At 38.8% G+C, this 25,029-nt stretch overlaps 1 protein-coding gene and 2 pseudogenes across 2 annotated transcripts in view; 1 reads left to right on the top strand and 2 right to left on the bottom strand.

Annotated features, from left to right (window-relative positions):
* The window catches only part of RAB6A (RAB6A, member RAS oncogene family), an 88,675-nt gene that overhangs the window by 31,499 nt on the left and 32,147 nt on the right, over positions 1-25,029 (bottom strand). For both annotated transcript variants that reach the window (XM_032358348.1, XM_032358347.1), the window contains exon 2: positions 5,240-5,298. In XM_032358348.1, coding sequence (XP_032214239.1) covers positions 5,240-5,298 — 59 coding nt within the window. The remainder of the gene's footprint in view (positions 1-5,239; positions 5,299-25,029) is intronic.
* On the bottom strand, positions 1,779-4,197 carry LOC116598905 (annotated as a pseudogene).
* On the top strand, positions 20,506-21,607 carry LOC116598910 (annotated as a pseudogene).

Below are 25,029 nucleotides of genomic sequence, written 5' to 3'. Positions count from 1 at the left end.
GGAAAAATAGAAAGAATGGATGCAAAACTAAACATTATCAGCTATTTCAGCATCTTGAATGTTACTGATGTGGAGCTAATTCAAATCTTCATAAAAGACGGATGACACATTAGTGCTGCCTCTTGCTCATCTTCTTTATAGAAATGCAGAAGACAATAATTGTATAAGAAACCAGAGGTTAAAGAAAATTCTCCCACATAATTTACAGCTTCACCTTATTTTAAGTGTTGATTAATTTATTATGTTGGGAAAGTCTACTTTGTTAAAAAAAAAGAAAGAAAGAAAAGAATTAAACTGAGTACTTTTACTGTGGGAGCACACAAATGAAGGTTGAACAATGGCTTGCCCAAATATATCAGCATCATGTCAAGAGTCACTAGTTGGTTTCCCTGCTCAGGAGGGAGTCTGCAACTCCCTCTCTTTTGCCCCTCCCCTCCGCTGGTGCTCTCTCTCTGTCTCAAATAAATAAATAAAATCTTAAAAAATAAAAAAATATAAACTATGCCACAAAAGGGGCACCTGGGTGGCTTAGTGGGTTAAAGCCTCTGCCTTTAGGTCATGATCTCAGGGTCCTGGGATCAAGCCCCGCATCGGGCTCTCTGCTTAGGAAGGAGCCTGCTTCCTCCTCTCTCTCTCTCTGCCTGCCTCTCTGTCTACTTGTGATCTCTGTCAAATAAATAAATAAAATCTTTAAAAAAAAACCCAAACCTTTACACCACAATGGATTTATGTTTCGGTTTTTTTTCCGCCCATTTAAGAAGACAGGAAATACTTTATTCAGTTTTTTTTTTTTTTAAATTTATTTATTTGACAGCGATTGAGAGAGAGAGAGCACAAGCATGAGCACGAAAGCATAAAGAAAGGGAGAAGCAGGCTTCCCACTGAGCAAGGAGCCTGATACAGGATTCCTTCCCAAGACCCTGGGGTCATGACCGGAGCCAAAGGTAGACACTTAACCAACTGAGCCACCCAGGCACCCCTGGGAATACTTGATTCAAACCCATCAGAGAAATGGACATCCTGGGTCTGTAACAGAGCGTTGTGTTTTAAAGCACAGGTCAGTGGCGCTTGGGTGGCTCAGTGGGTTAAGCCTCTGCCTTCCGCTCAGGTCATGATCTCAGCGTCCTGGGGTGAGCCCCGCCTTGGGCATTCTGCTCAGCAAGGAGCCGCTTCCTCCTTTCTCTCTGCCTGCCTCTCTGCCTACTCGTGATCTCTGTGTGTCAAATAAATAAATAAAATCTTTAAAAATAAAATAAAATAAAATAAAGCACAGGTCAGTAATTGTATATGAAGAGTATACATTGCTACATACGAATTAACTGATCAGAGCTCAACTTTTCAACATATAAAACAGAAAAAGCGGGCACCTGGGTGGCTCAGTGGGTAAGCCTCTACCTTCAGCTCAGGTCATGATCTCAGGGTCCTGGGACTGAAGCCTGCAACAGGCTCTCTACTCGGCAGGATGCCTGCTTGCTTCCCCCTCTCTCTGCCTACTTATGATCTCTCTGTGTCAAATAAATAAAATATTTTAAAAAATAAATAAATAGGGGTGCCTGCGTGGCTCAGTGGGTTAAAGCCTCCGCCTTTGGCTCAGGTCATGATTCGAGGGTCCTGGGCTCAAGTCCCGCATCGGGCTCTCTGCTCAGCGGGGAAATTACTTCCCTGCCCCCGCCCCTCCCCTCCGCCTGCTTCTCTGCCTACTTGTGATCTCTCTCTCTCTGTGTCAAATAAATAAACAAAATCTTTAAAAAAAAATATATATATACATATATATATATATATATAAACAGAAAAGACTTCCCTGTAAAAGTACCACCTTTGTGACATTTTACTCCTCTCTTTCTTCAAGCTCTCCATCAACTAAATCCACACCAACCTCCTCATAATCCTTTTGAAGGGCAGCCACATCCTCACAGGCCTCAGAAAACTGGCCTTCCTCCATGCCCGTACCCATATACCAGTGAACAAAGGCATGCTTGGCACACGTCGGGTCAAACTTGGGGTCCAGGAAAGCCCAAGACTCAGAAATGTCTCTGATGTTGCTTACCATGCACACAGCTCACTGTACTTTGGGCAGGTCTCCACCAAGTACCACAGTGGGAGGCTGGTAATTAATGCCCACTCTGAAACCAGTGAGGCATCAGTCCATAAACTGGACGGTACACACCTGGGTCTTGATGGTGGCAATGGCAGCACTGATATCTTTGGGAACCATGTCGCCACTGTGTAACATGTAACAATCCATGTATTTATCATGGCAAGGATCACATTTAACCATCTGATTGGCTGGTTCAAAGCATACAGTGGTGATCTCTGCTACAGAAAGCTGTTCATGGTAGGATTTCTCAGCAGAGATGACAGGATCATTATGTGGCCAGAGAGGAGCGATGCAGGGATAGGGTACCACATTAATCTGGAATTCTGTTAGTTCAATATTCAGGGCTCCATCAAATCTGAGGAAAGCAGTGATGAAGGACACAACTTGACATATCAACCTATTTAGGTTAATGTAGGTTGGGCGTTCAATATTGAGGTTTCTATGACAGATATCACAGATAGCTTTAATGTCTACCATGAAGGTGAATTTATGTTTACTGTTGATCTGTAATAGCTTCTGGAATAAGAAATCTCCTAAATTCCAAATAATCTCAAAGGTGAGTCTGAGCAATATGCTTTTTCTCATATAGAAGAATGAGTTTAAAACAAAAAACAGGAAAAAGAATGAATCTACTCTAACTGTGGGAATCTTTCTTCAGCTTATTTATATTAAGCTGAACCATGTAAAACTAACAATACCCTGTCATTTTTGAATTATAAAAATAGCAACATAATATGCTTCAAGCTCATATACTCTAAACTGTTAGGAAAATCTGTGGGTTTATAACTGGTGAAAAAGAAGGTAAGTAGTGAAAAACAAGAGCAACTGTAAGAGACTCAATTCTAGACTCTCTAGTTAGAAAGAATAGTTTTTTGTTTCACTCTGAAATACCGTCTAAATTTTGGACAGTTAAAGACTCTTCTGGCCAACCAGTTTCCTCCTTTTTAAAATGAAATTAATTCAGGGAAAGGAATCATACCTAGAACATGAATTATTAACAACATAATATTTATCATTTTTGTGAATTAAAACTTCACACAAACTAAGTTTGATATATACATTACATATGGCTCATATAAAAGCCCAATAATAAATTTCTAGCAAGGTGTGGTGGGGGTGGGAATAGAGAATCTTCAAAGGATTCACTGAAGAACTCTTCACCTGAAAACTAAGTTGGCAGCTAACCACATAAAAGTCAATTCTTCATATTCAAAGATAATACTTAACCATACTATCAAGCTGATTTACCTAAATAAGGATCTAGGGTACTATACCATCTAAATTTTCTTGTTAGAGCTAAACTAAAAGAACATCTAGGACTGTATCTAATTGTTATAAAAACTTAACTCACATTGTTAATTAGCAAATCCAATGAATGCCAAAGTATAATGATACTTTAGCTTTATTAGCAACAATTTTCCCACAATCACAATCTTTCCTTATCTGTCAAATTCTATCAATATCACTACCCTTATGTCAACATTACTAGTCTTTATATGTCTGACTGAACAGCAGCAAGAAGGAACAGGTATGTACTTTCAGGTACGCCCGAAAAATCTTAATTTCACTCGGAACATGGGTATAACAAAATCCTTTAGAAACACCCAGAGAACTCTAAAAAGACTCCAGCTAAAAAGTCTTTTAGCCTAAGACTCTGACCCTAGCTCAGATTTTTTAGCTCATGGTAGCAGTTCTACTCCCAAAGATCTGAGCTTATACTTTTCAGGAATTTTCCACATGTGGCTCAAAGACATCAATCCTTCTGTTAAATCTCTGAAACTGGCATTTGTAGCTCTTCTGATGAGAAGTGACAGAGCACTGCTCAGAATCAAGACACCATACACAAGAGAAGGTCCTCTCGGTGAAGCCTATAGGCCGTAGAGTTGCAGAGACCTAGAAAATCTGGGATATTTGACCCAATGGAGTCCAGAAGAAACTGAAGCATTCTTACTGACTGAACTCTTTTTCATTTCTAAATCTGCTCTTTTCATGTCATCAGGTGGTTAAACCATTTCTGAAATATTCTAAAGAATGATAATAGGGGCGCCTGGGAGGCTCGGTTGTTTGGGCAACTGCCTTCGGCTCAGGTCACAGTCCTGGAGTCCCGGGATCGAGTCCCGCATCGGGCTCCCAGCTCCATGGGGAGTCTGCTTCTCCCTCTGACCTTCTCGCTTCTCATGTTCTCTCTCACAACTAAAAATAAATAAATAAATAAAAATCTTAAAAAAAAAAAAAATAATGATAATAAAATATATACAGTATATACTAATTAGCTTTTTAAGAAGTAACTTTCCCAAAATGTCAGATTTATATATATCAGTCATTTCTGTTCTATGATCTTTATGGTTTTTAATAAAAGGCTTAATTAAGACAAATTCTTTTTGGGATGGTAAGAAGGTCCCTAATCTTGATGGTGGTGATAGTTCTGCAGGTGTACACATCTATCAAAACTTGTCAAAATTAGTACTTCTTTACTATTATGTGATTTTAAGAGTCCTGTGTGTTGGATATAAAATTCTTTGTCATGTGTCTTTTGCTTGTTTTAGGTTTAGTTTAATTTTCTAGTTTCTTAAGGTAGAAGGTTAAATTATTGATTTAATGTATTTCTTCTTTTCCCTATAGCACTGCTTTAGCTGTATCCTATAAATTTTGGTATGTTGTGGTTTTTTGGTTTTGTTTTGTTTTTCTCATTCCATTTGCCTCAAAGTATTTCCTAAATTTCTTGAGGTTTTTTTTTTCCTTGACTCACTGATTATTTGGGAATGTACTGTTTAATTTCCACTTTTTTGTGAAAATCCCAAATCTCCTTCTGTTAATGATTTCTAATTACATCATTCATTTATCCTTGACTTTAAGTACAGATCAAAAGGTCACAAAATCCTAGGCTTGAACCACATAAGAGAATATCTACAATCACTCCTACTTCAATCCCAGATGGTAATCAGTGATTATCTTTCAATGGACTTTGGGAGAGGAAATAAGGACTATGAGCAAAATCAGCTATACTTGGTATTTATACAGCATTTTACAGATGACAGAAAGTGCTCTTATGTAAATAAGCAGATTTTTAAAAAGACCTTAAATAATACTTCTAACACAAAACAGAAACAACTACTGAATTAGCAAAAATAAAATACCTACCTGATAGGTGTTGTCAAAACTGTCATACATGAATCTGGTGATCAAGGATGTCTTTCCAACTGAAATGAAAAGGAGAAAAGATTCACTCAGTTAACATATTACACTAGGTTCTCAAGTGAGTCTTCTACAGAGAACAATTAAAGTCACTGGGAAATATCTGCAATGGTTCTACTAATAATAATTTAGAAACATATAGCCCCTAGCTTCTTGAAACGCTTTTCTTTAATAAGAGATAACAATCACTCAAATTAAGAGCACAGGTAAAGAGAGTTTTATTTAGTGAAAGAGCTGAGGAAAATGAAAAGATGGAGGGAAATAATCAATTATGTTGACATCTCTAATTCACAAAAGGCCAAGCAGATACTACTTGGGCCCTAACGAAAAAAACTAAGATTGGACTTGAGAAAAAGCCTCTTTACATAGCAACAGTTGAACTATGAATTTATTAGTAAATAGTACATATAGTTTTCGTTTTTTAAAGAAATGCTCACTATCTTTTTCACATAAAAGAGTAAAAGTGGCAGGGCCTGGGTGGCTCAGTAGGTTAAAGCCTCTGCCTTCGGCTCGGGTCATGATCCCAGGGTCCTGAGATTGAGCCCCGCATCAGGCTCTCTACTTGGCAGGGAGCTGGCTTCCCCCCACCGCCCCGCTCCCCTGCCTACTTGTGATCTCTGTCTGTCAAATAAATAAATAAAATCTCTTAAAAAAAAAAATATAGTAAAATGGGTGGCTCAGTAGGTTAAAGCCTCTGCCTTCAGATCGGGTCATGATCTCAGGGTCCTGGGATCGAGCCCCACACCGGGCTCTCTGCTTGGTGGGGAGTCTACTTCCCCCTCTCTCTGCCTGCCTCTCTGCCTACGTGTGATCTCTGTCTGTCAAATGGATAAATAAAATCTTTCAAAAAAAAAAGAAAGAAAGAAAGAAAAGAAAATAGTAGTATGTATATTTTTCCTGGCTTTCCTGTGAATGGTTCTAGAGTTCTACTTTTAAGTACGTATTTTTATATATAAAAAATTTTCAGAAAACATATACCAACACTAATTATATATGGGTGGTATGATATACATAATTATATCATATTATATATTATTATATTAATTATACATAACCCACTGAGCCACCCAGGCACCCCTCCCATACTACTATTTTCAACAATGACTGGATCTGTAAAAAGTAAATATAAAAATCTGAGGAGATAAAAGGCAATATGCATTTCACAGAGGGGGAAATAGTGGTGGATAAAAGGCTATATAAAATACATAATAAAGAAATATAAAATAGCTTGTTAAAAGTTTTTATTCAAAAGATTAAAAATTATTAAGCATTTTACTTCAAAAGATCGTAATCTCTACACCCAATGTGGGGCTTGAACTCACAACCGCCAGATCAAGTGTTGCATGCTCTACTGACTGAGCCAGCCAGCTACCCCTCAGCATTTTTAAATATGATTCAATATCGAGTCCTGGTAAATATACTGCTCTTATTAACCTCAAACCTAATGTAAAACAGTATGCAAACTTATAATGATTTGCTATTTGTTGTTCTTCCTAAAAGATTATAAGCTCCAGGGGCACCTGGGTGGCATAGTCATTTAAGTGTCTAACTCTTGGTTTCAGTTCAGGTCATGATCTCAGGGTCCTGGGATCAAGCCCTGAGTCAGGGGAGTCTGCCTCTCCCTCTTCTCTCTGCCCCTACCCTGGCTCATCTCGCTCTCTCTCTCTCAAATAAACAAAATCTCTTAAGAAACAAAATTAAAAATTTACAAACATGTTTAAAGTAAAAATGATAACATATTATAATTTACAACATAGAGAATGTAATATATGACAACTGTAACACAAAAGACAGGGACATAAATACAGTTACACTGTTGTAAGGTATCTACAGTTCATGTGAATAGTACAGTACAGTCTGTGAGAGGTTGATGATACGTATATCACAAGCCCCGGCAAAATCACTAAGAATATACGCAAAATGGAACAGACAACAAGTTAACAGAGGAATCAAAATGGAACAGTAAAATAATTACAAAAATCAAATGAGACATGCGCGCCTGGGTGGCTCAGCAGGTTAAAGCCTCTGCCTTCGGCTCAGGTCATGATCTCAGGGTCCTGGGGTCAAGCTCCACATCGGGCTCTCTGCTCAGCAGGGAGCCTGCTTCCCCCTCTCTCTCTGCTTGCCTCTCTGCCTACTTGTGATCTCTCACTGTCAAATAAATAAATAAAAATATTTAAAAAACCCAAAAAAACAAAAATCAAATGAGACAAACCCAAATCCAGCCCTATCAATTTATATAATATATGAAGAGTAGATTTAAAAACTCCAGTTAAGGGATGCCTGGGTGGCTAGGTTAAGCGACTGCCTTCAGCTTAGATGGTGATCCCACAGTCCTGAGACTGAGCCCCACATCTGGCTCCTTGCTCAGCGGGGAACATGCTTCTCCTCCTCCCTCTCCTGGTTCTTCTGTCTGCTTGTGCTTCCCTTTCTGTATTAAAAAAAAAATCCTTAAAAAGAAAAAAAATAAAAATTCCAATTAAAAGGCAAGATTTTCAGAATAAGAAAATAAGAAGATACGATAAGAAGACACAAATATTTGCTTTCTGAGAGAGACACACTTTAAATACGAAGAAACAAAAAAGTTTAAAACGGAAGGGCATAAAAATCTCCCAACAAAGAAAACTCTAATTAATTATTTAAGGGGGAATGCCTGGGTGGCTCACTGGGTTAAAGCCTCTGCCTCCGGCTCGGGTCATGATCCCAGGGTCCTGGGATCCAGCCCCGAATCAGGCTCTCTGCTCAGCAGGGAGGCTGCTTGCCCCTCTCTCCCTCTCTGCCTACCTCTCAGCCTACTTGTGATCTCTATCTGTCAAATAAATAAATAAAATAATTTTAAAGAATCATTTAAGGGAATAGGACCGATCTTATATAAACTCTTTTTTTGAAAGAAGAGAACAAGAACACTTTCCAATCATGACATGGGATGAGCATAACCCTAACAACATTACAAAAAAAATCAAAGTTATGGATCAGTATCTCTCATCAACACAAGACTCAAAATTCCTTAACGAAGTATTAGCAAATCAAATGCACATATAAAAGAGTATTTATTTTAGAGAGAGACTGTGTGCATGAGTGGGGGTAGGGGTGGGGGGGAGAGACAGTCTTAAGAAAACTGTGCATAGCACAGCCCACAGCAGAGCTTGATCTCACCACCCTGAGATCACAACCTGAGCCATAATCAAGAGTCGAGGCTTAACCAACTGCATCACCCAGGTGCTCCCAAATCCATATATATATATACAAAGATACCTCATAAGTAGGGATTATCCCAGGAATAAAAGGTTAATAAATCATAGAAAATCAATTAATGTAATCCAAATGTTAACAGAATAAAAAAGAAAATCCTAAAGTTCATCTCAATATACTCAGATGAATTATGTGACAAAACTCACCAGATTCATGATGAAAACTCAAAGCAAACTAGCAAACCAGGAAAGGAGATGGCAACAATCAGATAAAGAGCACTTACAAAGAAATCTATAGTTAATTAACATCATACATAGTGCTAAACTCTAAATGGTTTCCTCCAAGGAATGGGGGAAGAAAGCAAGGATGTCCAATCCACCACTTCTATTCAGTGTGAATACTGGTGGTCTTAGCCAGTGCAATAATGCTAAGAAAAAGAAATAAAAGGCACACAAAATGATATTGTTTCTTTCACTGATGACATGACTAGTCGTGCAAAAGAATCCTAAGACACATGGGGTGCCTGGGTGGCTCAGTGGGTTAAGCCTCTGCCTTCGGCTCAGGTCATGATCTTAGGGTCCTGGGATCAAGCCCCGCATCGGGCTCTCTGCTCAGCAGTGAGCCTGCTTCCCCCCCTCTCTCTGCCTGCCTCTCTGCCTACTTGTGATCTCTGTCTGTCAAATGAATAAATAAAATCTTAAAAAAAGAAATCCTAAGACACTAATTTTAAAAATCTACTAAAACTAGGGGCACCTGGGTGGCTCAGTGGGTTAAAGCCTCTGCCTTCAGCTCAGGTCATGATCCCAGGGTCCTGGGATCAAGCCCTGCATCGGGCTCTCTGCTCGGCAGGGGGCCTGCTTCTCTTCCTCTCTCTCTGCCTGCCTCTCTGCCTACTTGTGATCTCTCTGTCGAATAAATAAATAAAATATTTTTTAAAAATCTACTAAAACGGGCGCCTGGGTGGCTCAGTGGGTTAAGCCGCTGCCTTCGGCTCAGGTCATGATCTCAGAGTCCTGGGATCGAGTCCCGCATCGGGCTCTCTGCTCAGCGGAGAGCCTGCTTCCCTCTCTCTCTCTCTGCCTGCCTCTCCATCTACTTGTGATTTCTCTCTGTCAAATAAATAAATAAAAATCTTTAAAAAAAATTTTAAAAAAATTAAAAAAAAATAAAAAATTAAAAAAAAAATCTACTAAAACAGGGGCATCTGGGTAGCTCAGCTGGTTAAGTGTCAAGACTCTTGACCTCAGCTCAGGTCTTAACCTCAGGGTTGTTGAGTTCAAGCCCTGCACTGGGCTCAACACTGGGGGTGGAGATTACTTAAAAAAAAAATGACTACAACTAGTAAATTTGGCAAGGTCTCAGTACAGAAGTTTGATATACAAAAACCAATTGCATTTCTAATACCAGAAGCAAACAGAAAACCAGACATTTCAAACTACACTTGTGGTAACAACAGAAAATATAAAACAACTGGGAATAAATTTAATGAACAAGATGTGTAAAAACTCTACCTTGAAAACAAAACACTCTGTTAAGGGGATATCAAGAAAATCTAAATAAATATAATAGCATATACTAGTTTAAAAGTAATCAATACTGAGATATCAATTCTCTCCAATTTACAATTTTAAAACATAATCTCAATCATAACCCAACAGCCTCTGAAAAACAGCAAATGACAAGATGGTTCTGAAGTTCATATGAAAATGCAAAGGATCTAGAATAGTTAAAACAATCCTGAAAACAGTGAATAATTTTTAAGATTCTACCACAGTCAATCTCAAAATTTACCATGAAACTGCAGTAATCCAAATAGTATGGTATTTGCTTAGAGACAATCAGTGAAACAGAACAGAATCCAGAAATAAACAAACAAAAAAAAATTTCAAGGCTGTTAATAAACATCTCTATCCCTGTGAGACAAATACTTTTTCGCCTATCTTATCCCCCAACAAAAGGGCCTGAAAACTGACCATTTTAATTTTCTCACATTAGCACCACCTCAAGGACATTCTAAGAAAATTAACTACAAATTTTTAAAAAATCTTAAACAGCTTTCCAATATGAAATTAACATTTGTTTCCAAACATCTACACTATAATGACACTATTAAAGTATCACAAATGCTTTAGGTAACAAATGCTTTCCTCTTAATCCCTAACCTTTCCAAAAATTAAGTAGAGATCTAATTCTTTTCTGCCAATTCTTGTTTAAAGAAAAGCTTTAATTTTGCTAGCAACAGAGAAAAATAGCACTGGGATGGAATTCATGCAACACAATTAACCTGAAAAAGTGAAAAAAAATTTTTAAAAGATTTTATTTATTTATTTGATAGAGAGAGGGAGATCACAAGCAGGCACAGAGGCAGGCAGAGGTGTGGGGGAAGCAGGCTCCCTACTCAGCAGAGAGCCCGATGCGGGGCTCGATCCCAAGACCCTGAGACCATGACCTGAGCCGAAGGCAGAGGCTTAACCCACTGAGCCACCCAGGTGCCCCAAAAAGTGAAATTTTCTAAGTGATATGGCAGCAAAGAAGATTTCAGAGAAATCTCAAGGTAGCTCTATTTCCTTACTGCCAACCCTTATAAAAACTCTTCATTGGTAAAAACAGAACCTGCAATCAATCCTAATTCTGGGTAATATGTCTCTACAACTGCCGTAAGATCTAAGGCCTAAATAAGTTTATTTTGTAGAAATATATTTTTAAAGCTCTTTTAATAATATTTTTATGTATTTATTTGACACAGACAGAGAGTAAACAAGCAGGGGGAGCTGAAGAGGGAGCAGAAGCAGGCTCTCCACCAAGCAGGGCGTTCAACGGGAGTTCGACGTGGGACTTGATCCTAGGACCCTGGCATCAGGACCTGAGTCAAAGGCAGACACTTAACCAACTGAACCACCCAGGAACCCCTATTTTAGAGAAATATTTAAGATGTTGCCTGCATGGTTCAGTCAGTTAAGCGCCTGCCTTCAGCTCAGTTCATGATCCCCGGGGCCTGGGATGGAGCCTGTCAGGTGCCTTGCTGAGGCAGGGAGTCTGCTTCTCCTTCTCTCTCTGTTACTTGCTCTTTCTCTCAAATAAATAAATAAAATTAAAAAAAAAAAAGAAATATTTAAGAATAACTTAAGAAGGTATGGGTAAATGTCTTTTTTTTTTTTTTTAAAGGGATTCAAAAACTTTAATGAAGGGTCTCTATGAAGCAAGCAAAAACCAAAAAGTGCTTTCAAGATATACTTTAAAAAGGCATTTATGCTTAGTCCAGGGCTCTTTTTTCCTTAAGATTTATTTATTTGAGAGGGAGAGAGAGAGCGCAAGCGAGCACATGAGCACACAGCAGGGAGAGGGGAAAGAGACAGAACCTTTAGCAGGCTTCCTGCTGAGTACAATGCCCAATGCGGGACTCAATCTCAAGACCCTGAGAGCATGACCTTAGCTGTAACTACGAGTCAGATGCTCAACTGACTAAGCTAGCCAGGTGTGTCCAGGGCTCTTTTTTCATTATATTATTTGTATTATGCCAGATACTGCACAGTGTTGCAGGATTATTTTTTTACTCTCAAAACCACTCAAAGAGTCACTGCAGCCTTAAGAAGTAAGGTTACTCTACTTTTTAGGATATTTTTCTTTACATAGAACAGATCAGTTTCAAAAACCCATAACCCCAGTCTAAACGTATAGAAAAAGAACAGACAAATTCCATTGTGGAAGCATCCTAGAAAATACTTGACCAGTACTACTCCAACTGTCAAAGCCATTAAAAATCTGAGAAACAGGGCACCTGGGTGGCTCAGTGCGTTGAGCCTCTGCCTTCAGCTCAGGTCATGGTCTCAGGGTCCTGGGATCAGGCCTTGCATTGGGCTCTCTGCTCAGCGGGGAGCCTGCTTCCCACCGCCCCCTCACCATCCCCCCACCTGCTGCTCTGCCTACTTATGATCTCCCTCTCTCTGTCAAATAAATAAATAAAATATTCTAAAAAAAAAATCTGAGAAACTGTCACAGCCGAGAGGAGCCTAAGAAGACATAAAACTAAGAAAATAGGGTATCTGACAGAATCCTGGAACAAAGGATACTGGGAAAAACTAAGGAAATCTAAATAAATTATGGATTTTACTTAATAACATACAATATTGGTTTGTTAACTATGAAAAATGTACAATATTAACAAAATGTCAGTAATAGGAACAATTGGGTACAGGTTTGTTTACAGGAACTATACTACTTTTTCAGTTTTTCTGTAAACCAAACTATTCTAAAAAATAAAGCCTATTTAAAAATGTTTTATTCATTATTCACATACCTTTAAAACAAGGCAATAAAACAGCAGATCTGTGGTTTCCTAGGGTTAGCAGACAAAGTAAGGAATCTTTTAGGGATGATGGATATGTTCTTTATTTTGTTGTGATGGTTGCACTGTCAATACTCACTGAATTGTATAATTTTTTTTTTAAAGATTTTATTTATTTATTTGACAGACAGAGATCACAAGTAGGCAGAGAGGCAGGCAGGAGAGGAGGGGAAGCAGGCTCCTTGCTGACCAGAGAGCCCAATGTGGGGCTCGATCCCAGGACCCTGGGATCATGATCTGAGCTGAAGGCAGAGAGGCTTTAACCCACTGAGCCACCCAGGCGCCCCCAAACTGTATAATTTAAATAGACGCAGTTTATTGTCTACAGACAATAGGCTTCCTCGGTAAAACTGTAAGGAAAAATAATGAGTCACAAAACAGCCTCAAAACAAACAAACAAACAAACAAACAAGAGCAAAGGTTTCATGTGGCCAGAAAACTTCTAAAAGACAACCTTCTGGGAGAGTGGGCTCCTAGGTGTTCTGACTGTAATACCAAAGAAATACATTTAAAATCCTAACCCAGACACAATTACATAACTGAAATAAAAGTTTTATGAAACGACTGCTATGGACTATGCATTCTGATTATTTTCTCTCCATTGTCTTCTTATAGGCTAGTCGCTATAACAGTTATTGATAGGATGTTAAGATTTCTGGGATTGGCTTTAAAATATTACTATGGGGCACCTGGGTGACTCAGGGGGTTAAGCCTCTGCCTTTGGCTCAGGTCGTGATCTCGGGGTCCTGGGATCGAGTCCTGCATTCTGCTATCTGTTCAGCAGGGAGCCTGCTTCCCCCCCTTTCTCTCTGCCTGCCTCTGCCTATTTGTGACCTCTATCTGTCAAATAAATAAATAAAATCTTTAAAAATAAATAATAAAGTAAAATAAAATAAAATATAGTATTACTATAAATGACTCCCCTGGGTGACTCTAGTCAGTTAAGTGTTCAACTCTTGGTTTTGGCTCAGGTCATGATCAGGTCGTGGTATCTAGCCCTGCATCAGGCTCCACACTCAGCACAGGTGTTTGCTTGAGATTCTCTCCCTCTGCCCCTCCCCCAGCTAGAGGGAACACGAGTGTGTGTGTGTGTGTGTGTGTGTGTGTGTGTGTGTGTGTGTTACCTGAGCACGTGTTCTCTCATTAAAATGACTTTGAGTCAAATCTTTAAAAATATTCCTATGGTCATTAGTGTCTGCTTCCGAAACTCAAAGGGTATGAGCGTCAGTATTTATCAAGAGTGATAGAGAGATCCTCTCTCTCCCTCTATCCCTCCCCACCAATGCTCTCTCTCACATTAAAAAAAAAACCTTTAATAAAAAATAAAAATAAACGGCAAGATTATAAAAAAGGAAGATTATAGGCCAATACCACTCATGACCAAAGATGCAAAAGAATCTACAAAATTTCTAAATAAGTAAATTTAGCAATGCCCAGAATACAAAGTCACATACAAAAATCAACTGTATTTTCGTACACACTAGTAGCAACTGAAAAATGAAACTTTAAAAATACTGTGTATGAGAGTATCAAAAACAAGATACCAGGGGCACATGGGTGGCTCAGTTAAGCATCTGCTTAAGGTCATGATCCAGGGGTCCTGGGATCGAGACCTACTCAGGCTCCCTGCTCATCTGCTTGGCCCTCTCCTCTGCCCCTTCCCCCCACCACCCCTAGTGCTCTCTCTCTCAAATAAATAAAATCTTAAAAAAGAGAGAGAAAGAAGAGAGAGCTAGGTACCTAAAACAAATATGTGTAAGAATTCTACACTGAAAATTGCAAAACATTGCTGAGAGAAATTATAGAAGACCTAAATAAATAGAGAAACATACCATGTCCAAGGATTAGAAGACTCGTTGTTTCAATATTGCTAAATTCAATGCAACTGCACTATTTAAAAAAAGGCAGGGTTTTGATTAGTTTGTTTGGGATAAACTGACAGATTCAAAAACTTACCTATAAAAGCAAATAACTTAGGGGTGCCTGGATGGATCAGTGGGTTAAGCCTCTGCCTTTGGCTCAGGTCATGATCCCTGATCCCAGCGACCTGGGACTGAGCTCTGCACTAGACTCCCTGCGGGAGCCTGCTTCTCCCTCTCCCCCTACTTGTGCTCTGTATCTCTAATAAATAAATATTAAAAATTAAAAAAGGAAATAACTAAGAATTGCCAATCTTAAAGAATAAAACTAAGGAACTTACATTATCAGATTTCAAGATTTACTATAAAGCTACAGTTCTAGGGGGCCCTGGGTATTTCAGCTGGTTGAGCATCTGCCTTCGGCTCAGGTCACAGTCCCTAGGTCCTAGAATTGCACCTGGCGTCAGGTTCCCTGCATCTGCTTCTTGCTCTCCCTCTCTCAAATAATTAAAATCTTAAAAAAATAAAAAATAAAGCTACAGTTATAAATAAGACAATGTGGTATTAATATATATATATAGAAAAAAAGGCCAGCAGAAACAAAGTCCAGAAACAGATCCACATGTGTATGGCCACTTTATTTATGACAAAGTTGTGTCAACAGAATTCAGCAGGAAGATAAGGGACAACTCAATATCTGAATGGAAAATAAAAAAGAACCCTGACCCCTACAACACTTCACACAGGACACAAAAAATTAATTAAGATGGATCACAGCCCTAACTGTAAAAGCTTAAACCTTAAAGCTTCAAAAGTACAGGATAATACCTTTATGTGCTAGGGGAGGCAGAGAGTTCTGAAACAGGACTCAGAAAATAGTAAGAAAGAAAACTATTTAAAAGATGAACTTTATCAAAATTAGAATTTCTAGAGACAAAGAGTGAAAAGGCAAACCCAGATTGGGAGATATGTGACAGAAATAGTTCCACCATGACACTGTTGAGGAGCTACTTAACACCCACTCTCCAATGAAACTGGTAAGAATTTAAACAAAACAAAACAAGAAGAAAATATTTAAAATCTCTGGAAACAGTCCTAAAGGCATAAAGCAAATGACAAAACATTTCTCAAGAAGATATATACTAAAACTAAAAACTGTGGTACTTGAACCAAAAAACCCCATGCACAAAAATGTTAACAGTTTTATTCGTAACGGCCAACGATCAGAAGCAATCCAAATTTTATCAATAGGAGAATGGATAAAGTGTGGCATAGCCACAGGCAAAAAAAATCTTACTCATATAGACAACAACATGGACAAATTTCCAGACATTACACAGTAACAGGGGCCAGATACAAAAGAATATATACTGTATGATTCCACTTATATGAAGTTTAAAACTGGAAAAATTAATTGATGGAGACAGAGGTCAAAATAGTTGTAATTTCTGAAGTTTCTAACTGGAAAAGAGAGCCAGGGGAAATTCTGAGTGCCAGAAGTGACCTATATCTTCACCTGAGTGGTAGCTGTAAGGATGATAAGTATGTTAACTTTTCAATAAGTCATATACTTAAGATTTGTCCCTTTTCTGCCCTTTACTGGATGATACACTTCGAGAATCTTTAAAAAAAAAAAAAAAAATAGGGGCGCCTGGGTGGCTCAATTAAGCTTCTGACTCTTGATTTTGGCTCAGGTGGTGATCTCATGGTCTTGAGATGAATCCCCACATTAGGCTCCCCACTCAGTGGGGAGTCTGAGATTTTCCCTCTCCTCCTCCCTCTCCTCCTCTCCACTGCAAGCATTCTCTCTCTCTAAAATAAATAATTGAAGGGTGCCCAGGTGATTCAGTCGTTAACTTCTGCCTTTGGCTCAGGTCATCACCTGAGGGTCCTGGGATCAAGTCCACCATCAGGCTCCCTGCTCTGGGGAGCCTATTCTCCCTCTCCCACTCTCCATGCTTTTGTTCCCTCTCTTGCTGTGTATCTCTCTGTCAAACAAATAAATAAAATCTTTAAAAATATATATTTTATTGGGGCGCCTGGGTGGCTCGGTGGGTTAAGCCGCTGCCTTCGGCTCAGGTCATGGTCTCAGGGTCCTGGGATCGAGTACCGCATCGGGCTCTCTGCTCAGCAGGGTCCCTCTCTCTCTCTCTGCCTGCCTCTCCATCTACGTGTGATTTCTCTCTGTCAAATAAATACATAAAAAAATCTTAAAAAAAAATATATATATATTTTATTTATTTGTTTGACAGAGAGAGAGCACAAGTAAGCAGAGTGACAGCGGGGAGAAAGAACCAGGCTCTCTGCTGAGCAGGGAGCCTGATGCAGGGCTTGATCCCAGGACCCTGGAATCATGACCTGAGCTGAAGGCAGCCGCTTAACCAACTGAACCACCCAGGAACCCCCCCAAAACAGATAAAATCTTAAAAAAATTAAAAAATAATAAAATAAAATAAAGCTTAAAAAGGGTAAAACGTTTCATTATATGTATGTTATTTTAAGTAAAAAGCGTTTACCTGTATGCGGGTTTTATTTACCTTGTTATATTGTCAAAGTTGCAGTCTAAACATGAGAAAAAAAACAGACAAACCTAAACTGGGGTGATACTCTTAAACAAATCTGGCCTCAAGAATTGTTAAAAAATCAAACAGATGGGGCGCCTGGGTGGCTCAGTGGGTTAAAGTCTCTGCCTTCGGCTCAGGTCATGATCCCAGGGTCCTGGGATTGAGCCCCGCATCGGGCTCTCTGCTCCGCGGAGAGCTTGCTTCCTCCTCTCTCTTCCTGCCTGCCTCTCTGCCTACTTGTGATCCGTCTGTCAAGTAAATAAATAAAATCTTAAAAAAAAAAAAATCAAACAGACAGAACTATCACAGATCAGAAGAAACCCAGGAAATGGGAAAACTAAATACAATGTGGCACCTGGACTGCATCCTGGAGAAAGGAGATTAATGAAAAAACTAGTAAAATCCAAATAATGTCTAGAGTTTGGGTATAAATATTAATATATCAACATCAGTTTCTCAGTTTGGGTAAAGTTACCATAGTAATACAAGATGCTAAAAAGGGATAAACTAGTTAATGGGTAAATGGAACTATATAATGTTTTCAATTTTTCTGTAAATTTAAAATTAATCCAAAATAAAAAGTTTATCAACAAAGGTAAAGCATATAGACACGATCTCTAAATAAAAACTTTCAGGGGCACCTGACTGGCTCAGTCTGTAGAACATATGACTCTTGATGTCGGGGTTGTAAGTTCAAGCCCCAGGTTGAGTGTAGAGATTACTTAAAATCTTTTTTTAAAACAAGTATAGGGGCGCCTGGGTGGCTCAGTGGGTTAAGCCACTGCCTTCGGCTCAGGTCATGATCTCAGGGTCCTGGGATCGAGTCCCACATCGGGCTCTCTGCTCCGCAGGGAGCCTGCTTCCTCCTCTCTCTCTCTCTGCCTGCCTCTATGCCTACTTGTGATCTTCCTCTGTCAAATAAATAAATAAAATCTTTAAAAAAAAAAAGTATAAAGATTTGTATTCTTCACTATATATACATTATGCCTAAATTTAAAAAAAAAAAAATCTAACAAGCCTCAGAGCTGGTACTTATACCACAGCTTGATCCCTAAACAGTCTCGTCCCTAAACAATGGGTCACAAGATTCTGGTTACCTGATACCAACAGTAAGCTTAGGTAACAGTGTCCTGACTCTGAAGTATACTAACATCCACTTGAGTAAATCTGTCATACAAGTTCAGTAAGACCACAATAAAAGTCAGAAAGCAGAGACTTTATCAACCTTACACAGACCTATGAACTATTCTATTCTTGCTAATAAATGGTTAATAAACATCTATTATGTATGGCAGAAAAAGGAAGAAAAGGAAAAAAATTATGTAGGGAGGAAGGTGGGTAGCTAACTAAATCAGGGTACCACGGAGGAAGCAGGTGACAGAAACAAAATAAGAACTGGCAAATTGTTAATAACTGAAGTTCTATGATAGTATTTGGGGAATGAAACCTGAAACCAATTACATTCACAAGGCTTACTGTCTGCATAAACATGACTCTACCACTCTACTGTTATCAACCTGACTTTACTATTCCAGGAAATTCTTCTCTAGGAAAATAAAAGTTGCAAATAACTACTATTCCTTTCTGTTAAGCCACCCAGTTTGTAGTAATTTGTTAATGTAGCCCCAGGAAACTAATATAGCTACTAAGCATTGTCTCACTTACCATGGTAAGCAATAAACTCAATTTACCTTAATAGTAGGTTGTCTGGGTGCCTAGTTTTAGGAAGTCAGCATTGAATGGAGTTCATTATACTATCTGAACTATTGTGATATATGTTTGAAACTATTCATAATAAAAAGTATTTTAAGGGCGTCTGGGTGGCTCAGTGGGTTAAGGCCTCTGCCTTCAGCTCAGGTCATGATCCCGGAGTCCTGGGATCGAGCCCCGCATCGGGCTCTCTGCTCAGCAGGGAGCCTGCTTCCCTCTCTCTCTGCCTGCCTCTCTGCCTACCTGTGATCTCTGTCTGTCCAAAAATAAATAAATAAATAAAATCTTTTAAAAAAAAGTATTTTAAAATGTTTTCAGAACATATCATGGCCCCAATGTGAAAATCACTACTTCACAATTAAACCATGACAAAGGGGGCGCCTGGGTGGCTTAGCGGGTCACGCCTCTGCCTTCAGCTCAAGTCATGATCTCAGGGTCCTGGGATCGAGCCCCGCATCGGACTCTCTGCTCAGCAGGGAGCCTGCTTCCTCCTGTCTCTCTGCCTGCCTCTCTGCCTACTTGTGATCTCTATCAAATAAATAAATAAAATCTTTTTTAAAATAAATAAACCATGACAAAGAATGTTCTATCATATTCTAACTCAAATGTCCTATTTTCTGCAAAGCCTTTATCCAAATACCCTAAGTCTTTGTAGCTCCATCCTCTATGCTCTCCTAATACTTGGTACATACAGCCTTAACTACAGCCCTTTTCCTTAGGTTGAATGGGTCCTACTCTGAATGAGTGAGCCCTGACTATAATGGTAACAAAGGCTATGAATCCTAAATAGTACTGTGTCACTTTTTCCCATTTAAAATGGAAGAAGCGGGCGCCTGGGTGGCTCAGTGGGTTAAGCCACTGCCTTCGGCTCAGGTCATGATCTCAGGGTCCTGGGATCGAGTCCCGCATCGGGCTCTCTGCTCAGCAGGGAGCCTGCTTCCCTTCCTCTCTCTCTGCCTGCCTCTCTGCCTACTTGTGATCTCTCTCTCTCTCTGTCAAATAAATAAATAAATAAATCTTAAAAAAAAAAAAAAATAAAATGGAAGAAGCATTTTGGGCATTTTATTTCAAACTCCAGTATTAGTAAAGCTAACAAAAAACACTCCATGAGGAGTCTAAACCAGAATAGGGACAGCCTTTCCTACCGCTCCACTTGGTAGTATTTATCAAAAACAGCAATGTGCAGTTGGATCTAGCATGCAGTTTAATCTGAACAAGTATCTAAAGAAAATAACTAGACAAGTACATAAAGATTTAGGTGTAAAACTAGTCACTGTAAGAGTAAAATTTAGACATAGCTTTCTTTTCAACAGGTCCATGATTATATAAATTATGGTATCTTCATAAGGTCCACAGTATTAGATACCTATTCAGATTGCTACAGAAATCTTAGTGCCATCAAGTTGTTTAAAAAAAAAAAAGCTATAGCTACAGAACGGAGATAATGAGGAGGCTGCTTCTGGCTCGGGCTCTCACAGCCATTGCAGTACACTGAGCTCCACAGAGACAGAGCCAGGGCAAGTGAGAGCCAGCCGGGCACTGGGTGACTCTGTGCCTCGCTGAGGAAAATAATTAAACATGGGCAAAGGAGATCCTAAAAAGCTGAGAGGCAAAATGTCATCATCATATGCATTCTTTGTGCAAACTTAACGAGAGGAGCACAAAAAGCAGCACCCAAATGCTTCAGTCAACTTCTCTGATTTTTCTAAGAAGTGCTCAGAAAGGTGGAAGACCATGTCTGCGAAAAACAAGGAAAATTTGAAGACATGGCAAAGGAGGACAAGGCCCATTATGAAAGAGAAATGAAAACTTATATTCCCTCTAAAGGGAAAACGAAAAAGAAATTCAAGGATCCCAATGCACCCAAGAGGCCTCTGTTGGCTTTTTTCTTGTTTTGTTCTGAGTATCGCCCCAAAACCAAAGGAGAACATCCTGGCCTATACACTGGTTATGTTGGAAAGAAACTGGGAGAAATGTGGAATAACACTGCTGCAGATGACAAGCAGTCTTAGGAAAAGAAGGCTTCTAAGCTGAAGGAAAAATATGAAAAGGATATTGCTGCATACCGAGCTAAAGGAAAAGCCTGATGCAGCAAAAAAAAGGATTTGTCAAGGCTGAAAAGAGCAAGAAAAAGAAGGAAGAGGAGGATAAGGAAGATGAAGAGGATGAGGAGGAGGAAGATGAAGACGAAGATGATGATGAGTAAGTTGGTTCTAGCGCAGCTTTTTTTCTTGTCTATAAAGCATTTAAACCCCCTACAGACAACTCATTCCTTTTAAAGAAAAAAACTGAAATGTAAGGCTGTATAAGATTTGTTTTTAAACTGTACAGTGTCTTTTTTTGTATAGTTAACACACTAAAGAATGTGTCTTTAGATAGCCCTGACCTGGTGATATTTTCAACAGCCACTAACCTTGCCTGGTACAGTATGGGGATTGTAAATTGGCATGGAATCTTAAAGCAGGTTCTTGTTGGTGCACAGCACAAATTAGTTATATATGGGGATGGTAATTTTCATCTTCAGTTGTCTCTGATGCAGCTTCTACGAAATAGCTGTTGTTCTATTAATTGAATACCACTCTGTAATTGCAAAAAAAAAAAAAAAAGTTGCAGCTGTTTTGCTGACTTTCTGAATGCTTCTAAGTAAATACAATTTTTTTTTATTCGTATTGTTGTCCTTTTCATAGGTCTGAAATTTTTCTTCTGAGGGGACGCTAGTCTTTTGCTTTTGTTTGGATCACATGGATTATTACAGTGTTTATCTTTCCATATAGTTAGCTCATAAAAAGCTTCTGTCTGCACCCTGCATACTCATGAGGAGGGTAATAAAAGTTGAACTGAGACAGTTTTCACCCAGAACTGAAACTCAAAACTTGATCAATTGATACCAGATCTCACATAGCCCAGGCATGTTTATAAAGTAAAGAGTAACGAGTCTAGTCAGTCACATCATGGGATTAGGAGAATCAAACATTTTGAAAAGTCTGTCCTTGAAGGACTAAAAGAAAAGTATGTTCTAATCTTTACATAAGGACTCTACATCCTTTAACTCCCATTACCATGTAATGGCAGTCACAGTTGCAGTCCCCACATTAAAGACGACCTGAGAATGTATCCCCAAAAGCATGAACTTAAACTATAAGACTGCCATATTAAATTTTTTGTTGACAATCCCAGCAAAGGCTCTGGGGGAAAAAAAGGGCTGGCTGTAAATGTTTTCTCCTATTTACTGAATATGGATTTCTTAGGAAACTTGACTTTCATTAAAGGTATTTTTAATTAATTGGGCCAACTTATAAAATGTATGCCGCATTTAAAATCAGGTTATTTTCCTATATTATAGTTTGCTCCTTTAGATAAGTCAAACAGACCTGAGGGAAGAAGACATTTGACACTTTGTATTTCAGTATGAGTTACCTGATTTGAATTTGATTTTTCTTTACAAAACCCTAACCCATTCATTAGACTCATCTTTGTATACACAGCAGTTTAGGGAACAATGTGGCAATTTTGTGGTTTTTTGAGATTATTGTTCTCTTAAAGTGCCAGTGTTTTAAAATACTGTTCTTGTAATTTTACACACTTCTGTGATGGAGTGCTGTTTTGCTGTATAATTTTGACTTGGATTCTTTCTATTTGCATTTGTTTATGTAATTTCAGGAAGAATACTGAACATCTGAGTCCTGGATGGTACTAATAAACAATTGCAGAGGTTTAGAAAAAAAGCTATAAATTCATTAAAATTTTGCTAAAGCAAAAATATTCATCACCCATAATGAAGAAAAAGTAAATCTAAAATCCCTGCACACATGTGGATACACACGTGCATGCTTGCTCTCTCAAATAAATAAATCTTTAAAAAAAAGATTTCAATTTATTTATTTCACAAAGAGAGAGAAAAAGAGCACAAGCAGGGGGAAACAGCAGAGGGAGAGGGAAGCAGACTCCCCACTGCACAGGAGGCCAGATGGACTCAATTTCAGGACCCTGGGATCATGACCTGAGCTGAAGATAGCTGCTTAACTCAGAGAGCCACCCAGACTCCTATCAAATAAACAAATAAATCTTAAAAAAAAAAGTTCTAAATACAAAAAGGTATATATTCACTCAAAAGATAACTCTCTAAATAGCTTACTTCAGATTAGCAGGCTACAATGAAATGTTTTAATATCCCATTCTGATGCATGTATTTGTAAGTAATCTCTAAAAATTATAATATCACTTACAATGCCCCCTTAATCCCCCTCCAGAAACAAAATAAAAATTCTAGCCCAATTTCAACATTTATAAAATAAGTTCTGAAATGAGACCGTCTGCAAAATACTATATACTCTCATAATTCTCTGAAGAACAGGCATGACAATGATCTCAGTGGGACTCCTATTCCATTTTACTCTACTGACAGCCATGGCAAACAATTTAGGAATGAAATCTAATCCAAATGGTAGGGCTGTATCTTTTATTTGTAGTCCAAAGCAAATAGAAGAAAAGATCATATTCGTATTTCTTCATTTTAATGAGCACATAATAAATACCAGGGATGATGCAAATGCTGAGATTAAAAAACAAAAACAAAAACACAGTCCCCGTTCAGTTTAAGTGGGGGAGACAGAAAAAATTACTGCAGTGTGATAAATATAGAAGTGGGGCACATGGCTGGCTCAGTCGGTAGAGTATGAGGCTCTCAGGCTTGGGGGGTCATGAGTTTGAGCCCCACATTAGGAGTAGAGGTTATTTAAAAAAAAAAAAAAGTACAGTAGAAGTATGCACAGAATGTTGTGGGAAGGGAAGAGTCTTCTAGATGGCTGGAAGGTCAGGAAAAACTTCCCAGAAAAAAATGACTTTAAAGCTGAGGTTGGAAGTTGAGGTTAGCTAGCTAGAAGAAAGCAAATGGCATCACAAGTCTCTAGCAAGGACCATGAGCTATTCTATATAAGAGGGCTTACTTGTACAGCTTTATTTATTTTTTTAATCTTATCTAGAATGCATCTAAAATGAAATAAATTTAAATATATAGCTCCATTTCTACATGGGGGTATGTGAATTCTTTAAAAACAAACCAGAAAAGAACATTTGCAATAATAAGCCATAAATAATAAGCCAATAATAATGAGCCATAAAAGACTGTAACTCTAAATTACAGTCTTTCTGATGAGATTTTACTTCTAATATTGAAACTGTCCCAAACAAAAAAAGCTATTACTGAGTGAATAAGCAATATTTGAAGAAGCAGTTTCTGGGTTGGAATCCCAGTTATTCCTTTTTTTAAAAATTGAGATATAATTCATGTAAGGGCCTACTTAGCCAGAGCGAGCCATTTTGTTGTTTATGCAGTAAACTTAGAATTGGACCTGCCCCTTCCCCCCAGGAGAAAAGCGCTTAGAAACAGAACTGGTGAAATATGACTGACCAGCCCCTGATAACAGAGCCCACATACAAGGATGAGTCCGGCCAGGTGGAAACGTCCAATCCGTGAAAGTGCGTGTATTACCTCCCTACCCACCAAGGATGAGCCAGGCCAGGTGGAAATGTCCAATCAAGGGAAAGCGCACGTATTACCCACCAAGGAGTGTGAGCCCCGCCTTTTGGACACCAGACAAAGGCGTCAATTCTAGCCAAGGTCATAGGCTGAATTAGATGACTATCATGGGGTAGAATGTAATTCAATTGGCCACCTGTGTGTGGCTAGGCTCAACCACATGGCCTTTACTCTATAAAAGTTAGTCTGTGAGACTGGGAGGGGTCACCTCTTTGCAAGAGACAGCCGGTCGGTTTGATTCTCGATGCTTGGCGGGAAATAAAGATTTGTTTGACCTTCGCTTTGTATCAGTCTCATCCTTTTGTCTACAGACCCTTTCAATTCACATACCATAAAACTCACCCCTCTAAAAAGCAAAATGCAGTGTTTGTAGTATATTCACAAAGTTATGCAACCATTACCCTAATTCCAAAACATTTTCATTACTCCAAAAAAATCCCATATCCATTAGCAGTAAATCCCTAAAAACCCTCATCCCTAGCAACCTTTAATCTTTCTACCCTATGGATTTGCCTGTTTTCCAGTCC

This window comes from Mustela erminea, chromosome 9 (genome assembly GCF_009829155.1).
Source record: "Mustela erminea isolate mMusErm1 chromosome 9, mMusErm1.Pri, whole genome shotgun sequence".
In the NCBI taxonomy this organism is placed as follows: Eukaryota; Metazoa; Chordata; class Mammalia; order Carnivora; family Mustelidae; genus Mustela; species Mustela erminea.
This window is presented reverse-complemented; position numbering and strand designations above follow the sequence as displayed.